A 16994-nucleotide genomic window follows, 5' to 3' on the forward strand; every position below is an offset into this window, starting at 1 on the left:
CATTGACAGCTATATGGAAGGAGTTGGACGTTTATTTGACAGATTTGAGTAAACATATTCTAGTATCAAAGTGAGATGTAAAAATGTAGCACACATGAATTGTATTAAAAGGAAGAATGGTGATTTAGTATAAGAGTATGGCTCATCATTCTGTATTCACCTAAAATACCCTAAAGAGAAGATTTTTCTGTATCCAAAGAAATGCTTTGTAACATTTATGTGAAGTGTATCCTTAACCAGCTTCCTTCTAAGCCCTTATGTTCTTGCTGAGGAACTTAATTTCCATTTGTGGAAAATAAAAATATGAAACATCTCCAATCTTTTCTTGTAGGTAATATCCCAGTCTACAAATTAGTCTACTAGCTGATCTATGGATATTTTTTCTAGCTCCTACCTGTCATTCTTGTAACACGGAGACCAAAACTGCAAAGAACATTTCAATGGAAGATACACAAGGGTGTTTTACAGCTTAATCATTTTTACTCAAAACAGAGAGTGCTGTAACCCAACACCCTATTAGCCTTCCTCATTGCTTTTGAACTCTATTTGAAAGTGGACAGTGAAATGTCCATTACAACTATTAAGTCCTTCTCATATGGCATAGCTTTACATTTCAGATTTTACATTTTGAAATTTTATCTAATATTTTTGCTTCCCATGACTAAAACCATGTATGTATTTACAGTAAAGTTAACCTGCCTAGTGTTGACTTCTGTTCAGGACTATCTTTTATGAGTTTTGCTTCCAAGAGTATTCACCAGTCCACCTAGTTTATTGTCATTTGCCATCTAACAACCTCTTTACTTGTAATTCTTACTTCTGTTACTGATTAAAAAGAGCAGCGACCATAGGACTAATCTCTATGTGACCCCCATATAGTGAGTTTGTCAATCAATAAATGTTGTTTCTTGTGTTTAAGGCAATCTGCATCCATCTATGCAGTGTGCCTTGACATCCTGTTTCTTTCAGTCTGTTTCTCTCTCATGCAGTTCCTTATCAAAAGCTTTTCAAAAGTAGCATTTCATACAATGCTAATGTATTTATCACTGTGATAAAATAGACTTCATTTTACATTTCTGTCTCAAAAAATGATCTCACTTATTTTCTCCCAATACATACTGAGCTTGCTAGTCAGCAGTTATTTGGACTAACTACATTTGTTGGTTGCTAGCTTTCAAGCTACAGGAATTGCTCCCAGAAAACAAGGGTTTATATAATCTTAGTCTTCCTTGAGCAATATTGTGTATATTTTTTTGTGGCCCTGATGATTTAGTGCATTTCAGCAATTGTAGCAGTACTTCCACTCTTTGTTAACCTCGCTATTGAACATGACAGTAATTTCCAGTGTGAATGCCTGGAATTCTTTAAAGAAGGATCATTAAAGCATGTAAGCTTTGCATTGAGAACTGTCTTTCCCTTCATCTGTCATGTGCTCTTGCACATTATCTTTGTTGTATGTGTTTAAATATTAAATTTCAGCTCAAAGCAGATTTTGTGGGGTAGTTTTCAACCTGAATAAAAATAAGCAATTGGCATATCTATCTAGAACATTTAGTAGGGGTAAGCCTTTCTTGCCTTAATATATCATATTCAGTGTTGGAGGTAATGCATTAAGAGTAACGTGCATTATGTAGTCAGAATACTTTTTAGAGAGATGTAGCACAATACTTGTCGTATTGAAGTCAAAATACCCATATATGTGTTGCTTCCAAAGCTTATTGCCAACATTAATAAAAAAGAACAGCATTATTTTATAAAAGTATTGCATTTTTTGGTAACATTGTGAACGTGTGTGACGTTTAATGCTTTTGGTATATTTGTGAAGTACATTGAAAATGGCAAAAGTGCTATATAAATAAAATGTACTATTTTTTATAATGTTGCCATCAGCCTTAATTATTTTCCAAACACTTCATCCACTTCTAAAACAGCGTGTAGCGGTTTGGGGTCACCCAATAACATTCCAACAGCATTTACTACATACAGGAACAGAGTGTATCACAGAGCACATTTAGTCACACTGGCTTATCTATTGTTGATTCTATGTTTGCTTACGTAGACTCACAGGGACCAACAAGGCCACGATTAGAAGCCTAATGACTTTTATCACCTTTTTTCTCCATTACCATGTTTTGCCTTTTCTTATTTTTTTTTTAGTAACTCCCCAAACCCATTAAGAGGTGATCACTTCATCATCAATATGCTACCTAATTAGCACTATCTCATAAATCCAAATTTCACAGATTGGTCTTCTGCATGAAGACTTGCCATCCTCACACTCCACTGAAGAAAGTGATCATGGACGTACAGGGGTACAGTGACCACATTTTGATGATAGCTTAAGTTCTCAGAGTCATTATCCAACCTGCTATATCCCAACACAGGGTCACGGAGTCACTAAAAAAATCCAGGCTATTGTCAAGATTTGTATTCTACATTAAAAACAAATTCATTCTGTTACATGTCCTCTTATTTTAAGAATTCTTGGAAAAATAAAAAATGTGAGATATTAATTTATTTTGTATTTATTTATTTTTCCAGAATTTGTCATTCGAAGGGATCCCAAGTTTGGGGGAGACAAGACATACACAGTTTTTGAAGAATTAGAGAAGGACTTTGCAGAACAGGTGCTTTTATTATTTCTTCTGACATGCTTGATGGTAAAGATAACTTAAGGTTTGTTAGGATAGATACATACAAAAAGAGGCATTTTTTTTTCAAAAGTGGGTCAAGGTCCCTTAAAAGACAGTTGCTTCAGTCACTAACAGCCAACCACATTAACAATGCCAGAGACTGAAATAATTATAGAGGTGAACAGATGCAGTGTAGTATCAAAACTGAGATTGGCAGCTGGTAAAAGTTAAGAGCAGTGGTAAAGGAATATCTCTGATTAAGTCAAGCTGAAGCCATAGATGGTGCTTGTTGCTTTTTTCACATGCTTATTTGATTACCTTTGCCTGACTGACGTTCAGACAAAAAATATAGAGGGGACGCTATACAATGCTGCATATTAAAAGCTGATAACTCTTGGCTTTTTAACATTACATAAACAAAAACGATGTTTCATCTCCATATTTTTAAAAAGAGGAGTGACTTGGATTTTTCTCCCCAAAAACAGTATATTGTATTTCTGCCATTCTAATGGAATGGAATCATGTATAAGGTGGAATTCTCTCTTGCTTTCTGAGCCTGCCAAGTTATACTGTAGCACCAATGTGCTGCCATCTCTTGTAGTACACCAGTCACAAATGACTGAAACTACAGATACGTTTAAAAGAACCTGGGAAGTTCTTACATGTAAGGGTTATGAGGGAGTCACTGATTTGTGGCTATAAGATAAATCAATTGTGGTATTGATGGTGATGTTTATTCTTCTCTGTTGTCTCCTGAATTCTCAGCAAGTGCACCCAGGAGATCTAAAATCATCTGTGGAGGTTTCACTGAATAAGCTGCTGGATCCAATCAGGAAGAAGTTTGAAAATCCTGAGCTGATCAAACTTACTGAGTCTGCCTACCCTGACCTTGTAAAACAGAGTAAGTCATGTGACTTGTCTGTGGCCTTTGCTCTTAACATGATTATTTTGAACCACTGGTGCCTGAGGATAACATAGAACTTGGCTTTTAAAGCCAGTGAAAAACTGAATATTAAGTGGTTTGCTTATAATCACACCTGTCTCTTAGCACAGTAAGGGCATGTGCTGTTTACCATTTCAGAAGCTGCACCAAAAGGAAATCCTAAAACAGCAGACAATGATGATATTGTTCCTTCAAGGCTGGATATTCGTATTGGTAAAGTGATCAGTGTTGAAAAGGTATGATAAATATATTTTTTATATTCCTTGGTTTATCAATGTCAGCTTAGGTTTGCTTGCATTTAGAACAGTAGCATAAAAACAGAACCCATACCAATTAAGTATATAGTCAATTTCATATCGGCTTCTGTGCTTTACAGTCTTACAAATTTCTACTACCACAAAGTTAATTAGAAGCTAAGATTACAAACATAGCTTTTAGTTAGTTAGTTGTTAAACCAGTTTAAAATGCTAAAACCTTTGAAAACTTCTCCTTGCTAGTATAAAAGGCTCAGCTTGTTCCTTGCTTTGGTAGCATCCTGATGCTAACAGTTTATTTGTGGAGAAGATTGATGTTGGGGAACCAGAACCTCGAACGGTAGTCAGTGGGCTGGTGGATTACATCTCAGCAGAAGACCTTCAGGACAGACTGGTGGTATTGCTCTGTAACCTAAAGCCTCAGAAGATGAGGGGCATAGAATCCCAGGCCATGTTGTTGTGTGCATCCAAGTAAGTACTCTCTGCTACACATTATACTTGAATTAACCCAGCACTGTGCTGTTTGTATGAGGGAGAGTCAAGCTAAAGTTAGAAAATGGAATGGACCTTAACAAAACTGATCTCATGTCATTTCTCAATGTTGTCTCCACCCTTCTCAATGCACTTGCCCCACCTGCCTGGAAGTGCCTGGATTCCAGCAGAATAAAAGGTTTTGGCGCAAGTGCATTGAGAAGGTTGGAAGCTACATTGAGAAATGACATTTAAAAAATGACATGATAAAACCTTGCTTACATTCCATACTATAATTTTACTTATGCTAGAAAGACAAAAATGTATGCATTAAAACAAAATTCTATGTATGCACACTCCTCATCACCTCCCACCAATAATCACGTATGGCTTAAAAAAAATGTCCCTTTTTGAATGTTAATGACCTAATCACCATATAAAATTGGTCTTTATTTTCAAACCATGGGAGAACACAGAAAACTTAGTGAATGTGAACTTGAGGTGATACTTAACATTTGGCAGAGTTTTAAGGAGTGGCCAGGGGGCTGACCCTCAAAAAATGGATGCACTACACTAAAACAAGTCTCAAAGGGTCCCCCCCCAGTATTAAATGCCAAAATGAATGTAAATATGTTAATAATCGACAGATTAGGTTCATGGTGTTGCTGTGGTACCACTGCTGCCTTGTAGTAAGAAGTCTAGGAGTCATGCCCCTTGTGCTCCTTGAGTGCAGTTTTCATGTGGGTTCACGTGGGTTTACTCCAGTTTCCTCCCATGGTTCAAACACGGGTTAGGTGAATTGGCAATGTTAAATTGCCTACCTGTGTGTGCATGTCTGTGATGGGCTGAACCCTGTCCAGAGATTGTTCCTGCCCTCATCCTTTTGTAGGACAGGCTCCAGCTGCCTCCGGCCCTGGATAAGTGGGTGTTCAACAAATACTATAATCTTTCCTACCTAAACCAACTTTCACTTGAATGTCACCAGTCCTCAACAGATAGAGAAATACTCTTCAATTACAGGTTTGTTCACCCCTTCACATTTAGCTTAATAGAGGTTATTTTAACTTAAATATGTTGTTTCCAGTATTTTCCAAATCTGCAGCACACACCACACTCGTCCCTGTTGCAAAATATTTAATATATCTGTTTTCTAGATGAAGTAAATAAATAACAGACACAAAAAAGGTCTGCATGATTGAAACTTCCCATAACTTTAAGCCATTTTCAGGTTTAAAGCTTTCTATTAACCATTATTTGCATAAGAAATAGCTTATGCACATCTCTGAGCATAAGCATGTTTTATAGACCCTCGAGGCCCCAGTGTTTTATTACTAAAATAGAATCTATACCTAATATCAGAAATCATTCATCTGAGTTTGTCTCTCAACTTCAAAATGGATTCCTAGGCGTTATGAATAGCTGAACAGTGATAACGACAAACTGAAGCTCATGCCTGCCTTTTCACATTTTATTGTTTGCCTACAGAGATATGAATGGAAAGAAAGTGGAACCACTTAACCCACCAGAGGGATCAGCTCCTGGTGACCATGTGTTTGTTGAAGGGTATGAGGACGGCAAACCAGATGAGGAATTAAAACCAAAGAAGAAAGTTTTTGAGAAGCTGCAGGTACTTTAGCAGTAATAAGTCCAGGGCATACAGCAAAGTCAGTCTTCATGCATTATGCTATAATAAAATTTTGTAATATTTGTTTAGAAGAAAGAGTCATGTGTGCTGTGCATATAAATATTACAGTCCCCCATGGCTACTGTAAAGGAAAAGGTAAAATCCTTAGCTGAATTTGATACAGAGATGGTGTTGCCATGACTTTATAATATTGGCATAGTGTCAAAATAAAGTGTTTCACTATATACTTTGGAAATTTGGTAACAAAGATGAACAAGTAGAATGAGATTATTAATATGAGTAATTATTATTATTATTATTTCAATGTCAGGTTGACTTCCACATCTCAGATGGTTGCATTGCTCAATGGAAAGAAAGAAACATTATGACAAAACTTGGACAGATCACCTGCAAATCACTGAAAGGAGGAAACATTAGTTAAAGACAATTTTGAACTTTCTGCTGCATTTTCACATCCCTGTTTGAAAAGATCTCAAGGATATTTGTTGTTTTGTTGTCATCACTGTTGCAGTCCATTAAGCCAACTTCAGTACTCTGGGTGATAATAATAAAGCATACAGAAAGTCAGCATTGGGTCAAGAGTCCTCTGAATCACCTGCTGTTCCTGCTAGAATGCAACTTCAGCTGATGTTACCTCAGTTCAAACCAGTGCTCTGCAGAGACGCCTCTTCAAAACCCTGGGTGCTGCTTTAAAAGGGAAGGCACTTACAAGAGTACAGATGTGGGTGTATATAATCAGTTATTACCAGGGCTTGAATCTGCTATTACAACCCTCTCATATCATGCTGTAATTGACTTTAATTTTACTGACTTGTAATTAAAAACTTCATCTGTAATTTTAATCTGAATTAAAGCTATAATGATCATATTGTCTGCTTCCATGCCTGTGATATAAACATGTTGTCATTTATTACATTTAAGCCAGGTAGAGCATCTGAAGGTGTTTTCAGTGCTGCAACATGAAAAAGGGTACAGGAACTGGCAACAATGCTGTCATCTTAGCAGATCGTTGTAGAGATTGGGGATGGAGGCTGGTATAATTCAGCACTACTAGTCTTGAGAATAACATCGACCAACTAGTGAGCTTAGTTCTGGGAATGCTCTAATGCTTTATTCAATACCTAAACATGTTCAATACCTTTAGTCAAAATTAAAAAAAAAAAAAACAAATAAAAAATCAAAACAGAAAATTTCAGTTTAATGAATTTATTTTAACTGTGTAACAAAGACATAACCAGCTATACAGTAGATGTCAAATTCTGCAACCAAAAGTAGTTTTACTGGTTTAGATCCCAGCCATCCAGGTAAATTTGAAATGTGTTTGTAATGCATTAAGAGAAGGAAAGTAAGTAAAGTCTGTCAATACAATTTATTGGTAAGAAAGACACCGAGCGTTAACCAAATTGAAGCTGATGAGTTCAAAACTGAGATTTAATATGGATATGTTTGAGAGTGTCAAGGTTATTTTGTATGATATAGAATTTTCAGTTCTGAAGACATTTGTGTTACTGATGTGTTAATTCTACATGTGCACATAAGGTAGCATTGCATGTACTTTTCTTTTCTGCAGGAATACTGTTAATAACTCCCAGTTCATAATAGATTTAACCTTTGTGATTACGGTTTCATTTTAAACAGCAGCTCCTAGTTTCTTCCCCTGTGGAACGCAAGAGGAGCTGTTTGTAGAGCTGGACAATTTTCAGCACTACAGAAGCCATCTCGTACTTATTCTTTCTTTAGACCATGCATGTAAAATGGGACAGTATTATTGTGTAACATGACATGTGCAGTCTCTGAGGTCCTCAGGTTTTTGTGTGTTTGTTCTGTATCTAAAAATAGGTATACAAAGAGTTGCCGTTACCAGTAAAGTATTACACAATTTCAGCAAAAGCTAGATGTTCACATAGAATAATTAGCACACAAAATGCCTGAGGAGCAGTGGGCAATACCAGCACATTCTGAGCTGTCCCTAGTGTGCACAACTTTGAAGGACAATACTGAAAGTCTTATGAGCAGCTTGATGGTATCAGTAATAAGCAAACATGTAACAATTTAAGGAACAACAAAAAAAGTGCATTATCATTTAAGCTCGCCTTTACAGATTAAAGGATAGTTTTTGGTTTAGTATTGTAATATCTGTTTAACACAGCAATATTTTTCCATCTGTGCTATAAATATCTTAAAAACAAAGAAAAAATCAAAATAAGAAAAAAATCTGAAGCTCTTTGAAAATCATAGTGTTTTAAAATTGTCTTTTATTTTATAAAAGCGCTTTGAGAAAAAAGTTTAGCGAATAGTGCTCTACTAAAAATAAATTTGAATTTGACCTGAATATACATTGATTGAGCTTGAAGCACCTATCTAATTAATACAGTAGAAAATAAGAAAATCTGCAAAAGGGGATTCATAATATTTTCATCACTAATGTGCACCCCTCACAGGAATAGTGCATCTGCATTTTAAAATTTTTATCATAATTATTTTTATAAAAAATAGAGTTGCAAGCTTGTCGTTATGAGACAATCAGCTTGGACCCTGACCTCTTGTTCAAAATACAAGATTTTTTTTTTTTTTTTTGAAACAGCATCTTTTGCTGGCCAAACCACCACCTGATCTCAGTGTCTTTTATCTTTCCGAGCGATTCTGTGGGTTAACATTGAGCGACACATAGAAATACAATTCACACACATACATTCTCAAAGTTGACTAAATCCAATTAAGGATTCAGACTGGTGTCTATCCAGCAGCAGTGGGCACAAGATAGGAAAAAACTGTGATCTAGTCCATTGCTAGGTACACACAAACACACAGACACACACTCACTGAGCTAATTTGGACTCCTTAATTACCATAACCTGGGCATGTGGGACGAAAACAAAAAAGGATATGGGGAGAATGTGCAAACTCCACAAAGACAACAAAGGGGAGTGGGTTAAAACCCAAGACACTGGACCTCTTAGGCAGCGGCATTATGCCACTTCCTCTTTTAAAACAATATTTCCAAATAAAGATATTAACAAACAATAAAGACCAACACCAGTTTTTTTTGCATAAATATGAAGGCCATTGTGAGGCTAAGGCTTATAATCTTTTACAATTGTCAGTTCTTGTAGTTTATATTTCCTGCTAGTCTCTCATTTTGACCTCTGACCTGCTTGGGTCCCTGAGAGAAGTCCTGAATTTTTGGTTGCTCAGAAAAGAAAATTTGCATCTTTCATGGGGTTGGAGTTTCAGCAGTTCCAATTTTCTGATTACCTGTTGGAAATAAGAAAGAAAGAAGCATAAACACTAATCAGTTCGACTTGGCAACATATAAAAAGGGAACAGTCACAGGGCACATTTTTTTCCAACCAGCTAGATCATTTTAATTGGATGCAATAAGAAAACAAGGCATGAGACATGAAAGAGATGTTTCCCACTTGCTGATGTTAGGAGACTGATAGTGAGAGGAGCCTCCTGCAAGTCAAGCTTGCAAAATACAGTTGTGCTCATAAGTTTTCATACCCTGGCAAGATTTGTGAAATATGGGCCATTGTTTGGAAAAGATAAGTTATCACGCATGCGGTGGGCTGGCGTCCTGCCCGGGGTTTGTTTCCTGCCTTGTGCCCTGTGTTGGCTGGGATTGGCTCCAGCAGACCCCCGTGACCCTGTAGTTAGGATATAGGGGGTTGGATAATGGATGGATGTATGGATAGATAGATGGATGGATGGAAGTAATCATGTAGAAAGCTTTCCTTTTAATTGGGAGTGTGCTCAGGTGAGGCAATTTATTATCACATTATTGTGTGTGCCCTTTTTTAAAACAAAATGATACCTGAAATCACCCAAATAGGCTTGATCAAAAGTTTACATACCCTTGAATGTCGGGGCTGATAATATACACACAAGTTGACACAAACAGGCTCATAAGGGAGAGTGTCCACACCTGTAACCTCTTGGATTTTAATGTGTCTGTGTATAAATAGTCAGTTTAAATTCACGTAGAGCTGCACTGACTTTGCTGGATACCAAGCAAGAAGGAAAGCAAAAGAACTGTCAAGGGACCTGTGAAAAAAGGTTGTTGATTTGTATAAATCAGGAAAAGGATATATAAAGATATCTAGAGATCTGAAAATGCCTGTGAGTAGTGTTCAAACTCTGATATAAAAATAGAAAGTTAGGGATTATGTTGTTACCAAGCCAGGGTCAGGTAGATCTACCGAGATTTCAGCTACAACTGCCAGGATCATTTGTTGAGATGCCAAGAAAAACTCACAATCCACTTCAGCTGAAATAGAGGCATTTCTGCAAACAAGTGGTATTGCTGTTTCAAGATGCACAGTAAGGAGGTACTTGAACAAAAATGGGCTGCATGATCGAATTGCAAGAAAAAAGCCATTACTGTGCCAACCTCACAAAACAGCCCACTTACAATATGTGAAACATCATCTAGACAAGCCTCAAAACCTTTGGACTGATGATACCAAAATTTAACTTATGGTTGGTCACAACCATAAATGCAAGACCCATGAAAAAAAGTACACCCTCCTGTGAAACATGGAGGTGGATTTCTGGCCTGGGGGGATGTAAGCAACAGCGGCACAGGTAACTTATTGAAAATTGATGGCAAGGTGAATGTAGTATGTTATTGGAAAATATTGGAGGACAATTTGCATTCATTAGTCCAGAAGCTGCGCATAGGATGCATTTGGATCTTCCAACATGACAATGATCCAAAACAAAAGTGCAAGTTGACCCTTTAATGGCTACAATAGAAAAAAAGAAGGTTCTGGAATGGCCATCACAGTCTCCTGACCCCGATTTCATTGAGCCACTTTGCGGAGATCTCAAACGTGCAGTTCATACAAGACAACCCAAGAATTTATAGGACCTGGAGTTTTTTTTTGCCAAGAAGAATAGGCATCTCTACCAACTGAGAGAATCAAGGGCCTCATCCACAACTATCACAAAAGACTGCATGCCATCATTAATGCTTAAGGGGGCAATAAACACTAGTAAGAACTAAAGGTATGCAAACTTGGACCATTATTTTCCTTATTACTATGTTTTTTTAATGGGTGTGCTATTCTGTGATACAGAAAACACTAAAAAGTTAGAAGTAAAATGAATAAGTAAAAAAGGGTAAAAGAAGTTGTGCCAATAAAATAGTTGTGCTACACTATGAGTTAACTTACCTCATTTTACTACTAGATGATATTAAGAAAAAGCACAAAAAAGCAATGACAGACTAAAACAAAAGAGAATAATTTTACCAATTCCAGCCATCCATCAACCATCCAAAGTAATCATGGTTTTGAAAGAGGAAACCATGCAAGCAGAAAGATGAACAAATACCAACTGGTTTTAGAGGTACTGTACAGCAGTTGACTAGAAAGTCTGGGGGTGATTCATTCTCACAATGACCAGCAGTCACAGCACCTTCGCTCGTAAGTATGGCACTGCAATGAATGGGTTTTTTTCAGTATTCCCTTCTAACAGTAGTTGTAGATTTACAAAAAAAAACAAAAACAAAACAAACTTGTCACTGATTGTCACAGCTTATTGTCACTGCTGTTATTTATTTAGGATATCTTCCTTTAAATGTTAATAATGTGGTCAGTCAGTGTAATAATCTCATTACAGAAAGTTAAATGTAGAAGAATTGTTTGCTTCTAGTGATGAGTGGAATAGGCAAGTTTCGAATTGCATACAGTTTTGCAGGCATTTTCACTCTCTAAAGTATTTTGGGGTTTTAAAGCTTTATTTTTTTTCTGGAGAAAACAAGGAATACTGCTGCCTAAAGTCTCATCTACACTTCTGTATTTACTGGTGTTATTTTCTGCAGCTGTCTAACACATGTAATATGTACCAAACCAGTAAAATCTATTCGGTTTCTGCCTCTCATTCACATCACTGTGGAGAATTGTGGTACATTTTTTTAAAATATGGCATGCTGCATATTTCCCACAAAATGACACATCAAAACACAACACTGTGTGCATTACCTCTGTTGTAAAACTTCTCCCACTTTTAACTAGCAAACTTGTTTTCCTAGCTAAGGATATGCATAGGTCCAGTAATTTTTAAAATTTTATTTTCACAAGAGATCTTTCATTAAATGTCATACAACAGAATTAAAGTATGAAAATGCTTCCAGACAAGAACTAAATGATTTTCTTCTTGTTCTGATTGGTGTGAATTTTGCTGGAAATAAAATGCAATTTATTTTGCAAAATTGTTTACAAAATGAAACTCGAGTTTTGCAGCTAATTAATTTTCATGCACATCACTATTTGTTTTGTTTTGTAAAGAAAATAAGGAATAATTGTGGTGGCTGCTCCAAAATGTCCAGGTCAAAAAAAAAAAAGACATTAGAGACAGAACTCAATATAAACCTAGGTTTCCACTTCTACATTTTTCTGTTTGTAGTGGGAATTTCAAATAAAGGAAAATCAATGAAAACAGAGAAAATGAAGAATGCACAGGATAAATTGTGTGAGTGTGTTCTGGGAAGGCACAACTTATAAATTAACATTGTGTTTAAGTTTAAGACTTACATCACTCAGACAATGGATTAATTAGGATGCTGCTGAAAGAAATGTTTTATTAACAGAAGAAAGACTAAACAAGAATAGAACAACTTCTATAATGAAACAGTATGAAATGTGTATTCTTTATATAAAGATATTCTTTAAAAACTGAAAATGATATTTTTTCACCCAAAACAATTATAAAAACTCATTCAGTTCCAGGCTTCCTTGAAGCTTTGTGCAGACCCACGTTTAAGTGAAGCCAGTTGATGCAGTACATTAATGGCATTGTTACTAAAGCTGAAGGTGTGGTTGGCTGCATTGCAATAATGAAATGGAGAAAAATCGTGCAGATATTCTGCAGGCTTCAGTGCACATAGTTAGAGAAAGGTGGGTCAGGGCAGAATAGAACTAAAGAGAACAATGCAGATAGTATCGGGGTCAATCTTAAATTTAACAGGTGCTTTTCCTATGAGCAACTTGTAGAGCTGGATGGAGAACCTGATACCTCTAGGATAGTATGAGAAACCTTGTGGGTATTCTCTGAACTCATCCTCAAAACACGGTAGGGTCTAATAATATAGGGCTAATTTATTGTAAATGTAATCAGACTGGTTAGAAACAGCATCATGGAATAAAATAAGCTGTGTTCCCCAGTGGGTACAGCATGGGAGGCACTATGTAGATGTCAAAAACCTCCTGGCTATGCATTGTGGCAGGCGGCTGGCGTCCATGCCCAGCCGAGACACCCCTGCACACCATATTCGGGGGAGCAGCCCTGGACAATGCAATACCTCCCCCTGGATGCTAGATGGCCACCCCTCTGGGGTGGAGCAGTGCCTCGGTTTCCCACAGGGCTCCCTGGGAATTGGAGTTGGGTGCAACCCCGTTGGGTCCTGCAGGCTCTGCCAGGGGTGCTGTGTTTGGGACTCCTGAGCCCATGTGGGCATATTCATCACACCTGGAAGTGCAGCCAGAACTCGGTGATCAAGCACCTGGAGCACTTCCGGGTCACCTATAAAAGGAGCCAGCAACCAGCACTCAGCGGCCATAGTCCGGTGGAGGAAGACAAGGTTGCCTGGGAGGGCCGAGAGGAAGAGAAAAGTGCTTTTGTACTTTGTTACTTGTGTGCTTGGGACTGTGATATGCCTGTGGGTTTCGAGGGGAAGACGTAGTCATCATACTGCGGTAATTCATATTGAAATCATATTTAGGTTGTATGATGCAAATTTATAGCCATAAAACCACCACCATCACTTTGTTGAATGAAGTAAATCTGACCAGTGAAGTTAACTTTCACTCATTCATATGCTGAATGTACTCATATGTATTTATCGGTCAAGCCAAATAATGCCTCTTTATCAAATCCATTAATTAACAGTTTTAGTCAGGTAAAACAGTGCTGAATTAAAATTATATGTATATATGCTCAAAATCGCTTAATCCAATTCAGGGTCATTCAGCCCCCTTTTGTAAAAGCATGCAATTAATCAAAGCCTGTACTACAACATTCTGTATGATGGAAATGCCAACATTCTATATTTATGTCTGCCTGGTTTCTCTACCTGTATGATGTAAGTTAGAGATAAGAGCAATACTCATTACTATATCTGGAGACAGAAGGCATGTGACTTCAGAAGAGTAAGGCTTCCATCATCCCACATTTGCAGATTTTGAGCCCTTTGTGACAAACTCTTCCTCATAAGGTGCCCATATGCCACATATGAATATCATCTTACAGTAGGTATTATTCATTAGTACAATAGTTACCTGTAATTATCTGTCTAATTATTGTTTAGGCTTTCACATAAGCAGAGTTTTTGCCAGGTGCAATTGTTGGTGGAATGGGGGCTCTTTTATAAATGCTCTGATTTTATGACTTAGTTTCCCTAACAATTTTGAATGCTGTTTTATAGTCATGTTAATCAGTATGTAACAATGAAGAAGCTTAACTTCTTTTGGAGTAAGGAGTAAAATGTTTTCCTTGAATGAGCATAACTTTTCTAGTAACATTTAAAAAGTAGACCTTCATTGTCCTGAAACAGACTATTACGCTAAAACAGGTTGTTACTTAGCTACTGAACATTTTGCCTTGCCTGTTAATGCTTTTGTGTTTGCTTAAGAATTGCATTCATATTTTGATTATTAGTTTAGGTAGGACGTTGGTTGAAGAAGGAGAAGAAGAGGGGGGAGACATGTCCGGAGGCAGGAGGAGAGGAGGAAGGTAAAGAGAGTAGAACTGAGGGTAGGAACTTTTAATGTTGGCAGTATGACTGGTAAGGAGAGAGAGTTAGCAGATATGATGGAGAGAAGGAAGGTTGATATATTGTGTGTACAAGAGACTAAATGGAAGGAGATTAAGGCCAGGTGTATTGGAGGTGGATTCAAATTGTTCTATCATGGTGTGGATGGGAGGAGAAATGGGGTAGGGGTTATTCTGAAGGACCAGTATATCAAGAGTGTTCTGGAGGTGAAAAGAGTGTCAGACAGAGTAATGCTTATGAAGCTGGAAATTGGAGGTGTGATGATGAATGTTGTTAGTGCATATGCCCTGCAAGTTGGGTGTACGATGGATGAGAAAGAAGATTTTTGTGGATTTTTCCAAAAGGATGGACATGGCTGTGGTGAATACATATTTTAAGAAGAGGGAGGAACATAGGGTGACATGCAAGAGTGGTAAAAGATGCACACAGGTGGATTTCATCCTATGCAGAAGAGTCAATCTGAAGGAAATTGAAGACTACAAAGTGGTGGCAGGGGAAAGTGTAGTTAAGCAGCATAGGATGGTGGTCTGTAGAATGTCGCTGGAGATCAAGAAGAGGAAGAGAGTGAGGGCAAAGTCAAAGATCAAATGGTGGAAGTTGAAAAAGGAAGACTGCAAAGTTGAGTTTAGGGAGAAGGTGAGACACACACTCAGGGTGGCAGTGAAGAGTTACCAGACAGTTGGGCAACTACAGCAAATGTAGTAAGGTTGACAGCAAGAAGGGTGCTTGGCATGACATCTGGACAGAGGAAGGAGGAAAAGGAAACCTGGTGGTGGAATGGGGAAGTACAGGAGAGTATACAGAGGAAGAGGATGGTGAAGAAGTGGGATAGTCAGAGAGATGCAGAAAGTAGACAAGAGTACAAGGAGATAAGGTGCAAGGTGAAGAGAAAGGTGGCAAAGGCTAAAGAAAAGGCGTATGATGAGTTGTATGAGAGCTTGGACACTAAGGAGAGAGAAAAGGACCTGTACTGATTGGCTAGACAGATAGACAGAGCTGGGAAAGATAGTGACAGGTTAGGGTGATAAAGGATAAAGATGAAAGCATACTTACAAGCGAGGAGGGTGTGTTGAGCAGATGGAAAGAGTACTTTGAGAGGTTAAAGAATGAAGAGAACGAGAGAGAGAGAGAGAAGGTTGGGTGATGTGGAGATAGTGAATCATGAAGTGCAATGGATTATCAAGGAGGAAGTAATTATAGCTATGAAGAGGATGAAAAATGGAAAGGCGGTTGGTCCAGATGACATAGCTATGGAAGCCTGGAGGTGTTTAGGAGAGATGGCAGTGCAGTTTTTAACCAGATTGTTTAATGGAATCTTGGAAAGTGAGAGGATGCCTGAGGAATGGAGAAGAAGTGTACTGGTGCCAATATTTTAGAATAAGGGGGATATGCAGGACTGTAGCAACTACGGGGGGATAACATTGATGAGCCACAGGATGAAGTTATGGGAAAGAGTAGTGGAAGTTAGGTTAAGAAGTGAGGTGATGATTAGTGAGCAGCAGTATGGTTTCATGCCAAGAAAGAGCACCACAGATGCAATGTTTGCTCTAAGGATGTTGATGGAGAAGTATAGAGAAGACCAGAAGTAGTTGTATTGTGTCTTTATGGACCTGGAGAAAGCATATGACAAGGTGCCTCAAGAGGAGTTGTGGTATTGTATGAGGAAGTCAGGAGTGGCAGAGAAGTACGTAAGAGTTGTAAAGGATATGTACGAGGGAAGTGTGATAGTGGTGAGGTCTGTGGTAGAAGTGATGGATGCATTCAATGTGGAGGTGGGATTACATCAGGGATTAGATCTGAGCCCTTTCTTATTTGCAATGGTGATGGACAGGTTGACAGACGAGATTAGACAGGAGTGCCTGTGACTATGATGTTTGCTGATGACATTGTGATCTGTAGCGATAGTAGGGAGCAGGTTGAGGAAACCCTGGAGAGGTGGAGATATGCTCTGGAGTGGAGAGGAATGAAGGTCAGTAGGAACAAGACAGAAAACATGTGTGTAAATGAGAGGGAGGTCAGTGGAATGGTGAGGACTCAGGGAGTACAGTTGGTGAAGGTGGATGAGTTTAAATACTTGGGATCAACAGTACAAAGTAATGGGGATTGTGGAAGAGAGGTGAAAAAGAGAGTTCAGGCAGGATGGAATGGGTGAAGAGGAGTGTCAGGAGTAATTTGTGACAGATGGTTATCAGCAAGAGTGAAAGGGAAGGTCTACAGGACAGTAGTGAGATCAGCTATATTGTTGGTTTGGAGATGGTGCCACTGACCAGAAAGC

General features: G+C 38.0%; 2 protein-coding genes across 5 annotated transcripts in view; one reads left to right on the forward strand and one right to left on the reverse strand.

The window, feature by feature from the left end:
• The window catches only part of yars1 (tyrosyl-tRNA synthetase 1), a 33691-nt gene extending 26876 nt beyond the window's left edge, over positions 1–6815 (forward strand). Inside the window, exons 9-14 of the mRNA XM_039739528.1 lie at positions 2542–2627; positions 3399–3534; positions 3715–3812; positions 4108–4301; positions 5787–5928; positions 6257–6815. Of these exons, the coding sequence (XP_039595462.1) occupies positions 2542–2627; positions 3399–3534; positions 3715–3812; positions 4108–4301; positions 5787–5928; positions 6257–6367 (767 nt within the window). The 3' untranslated portion in view covers positions 6368–6815. The remainder of the gene's footprint in view (positions 1–2541; positions 2628–3398; positions 3535–3714; positions 3813–4107; positions 4302–5786; positions 5929–6256) is intronic.
• A 321-nt stretch (positions 6816–7136) lies between these two features.
• The window catches only part of kiaa1522 (KIAA1522 ortholog), a 148937-nt gene continuing 139079 nt past the window's right edge, over positions 7137–16994 (reverse strand). For all 4 annotated transcript variants that reach the window (XM_039739525.1, XM_039739524.1, XM_039739526.1 and 1 more), the window contains one exon: positions 7137–9201. In XM_039739525.1, coding sequence (XP_039595459.1) covers positions 9161–9201 — 41 coding nt within the window. In that variant the 3' untranslated portion in view covers positions 7137–9160. The remainder of the gene's footprint in view (positions 9202–16994) is intronic.

This window comes from Polypterus senegalus, chromosome 17, assembly GCF_016835505.1.
Source record: "Polypterus senegalus isolate Bchr_013 chromosome 17, ASM1683550v1, whole genome shotgun sequence".
Lineage (NCBI taxonomy): Eukaryota > Metazoa > Chordata > Cladistia > Polypteriformes > Polypteridae > Polypterus > Polypterus senegalus.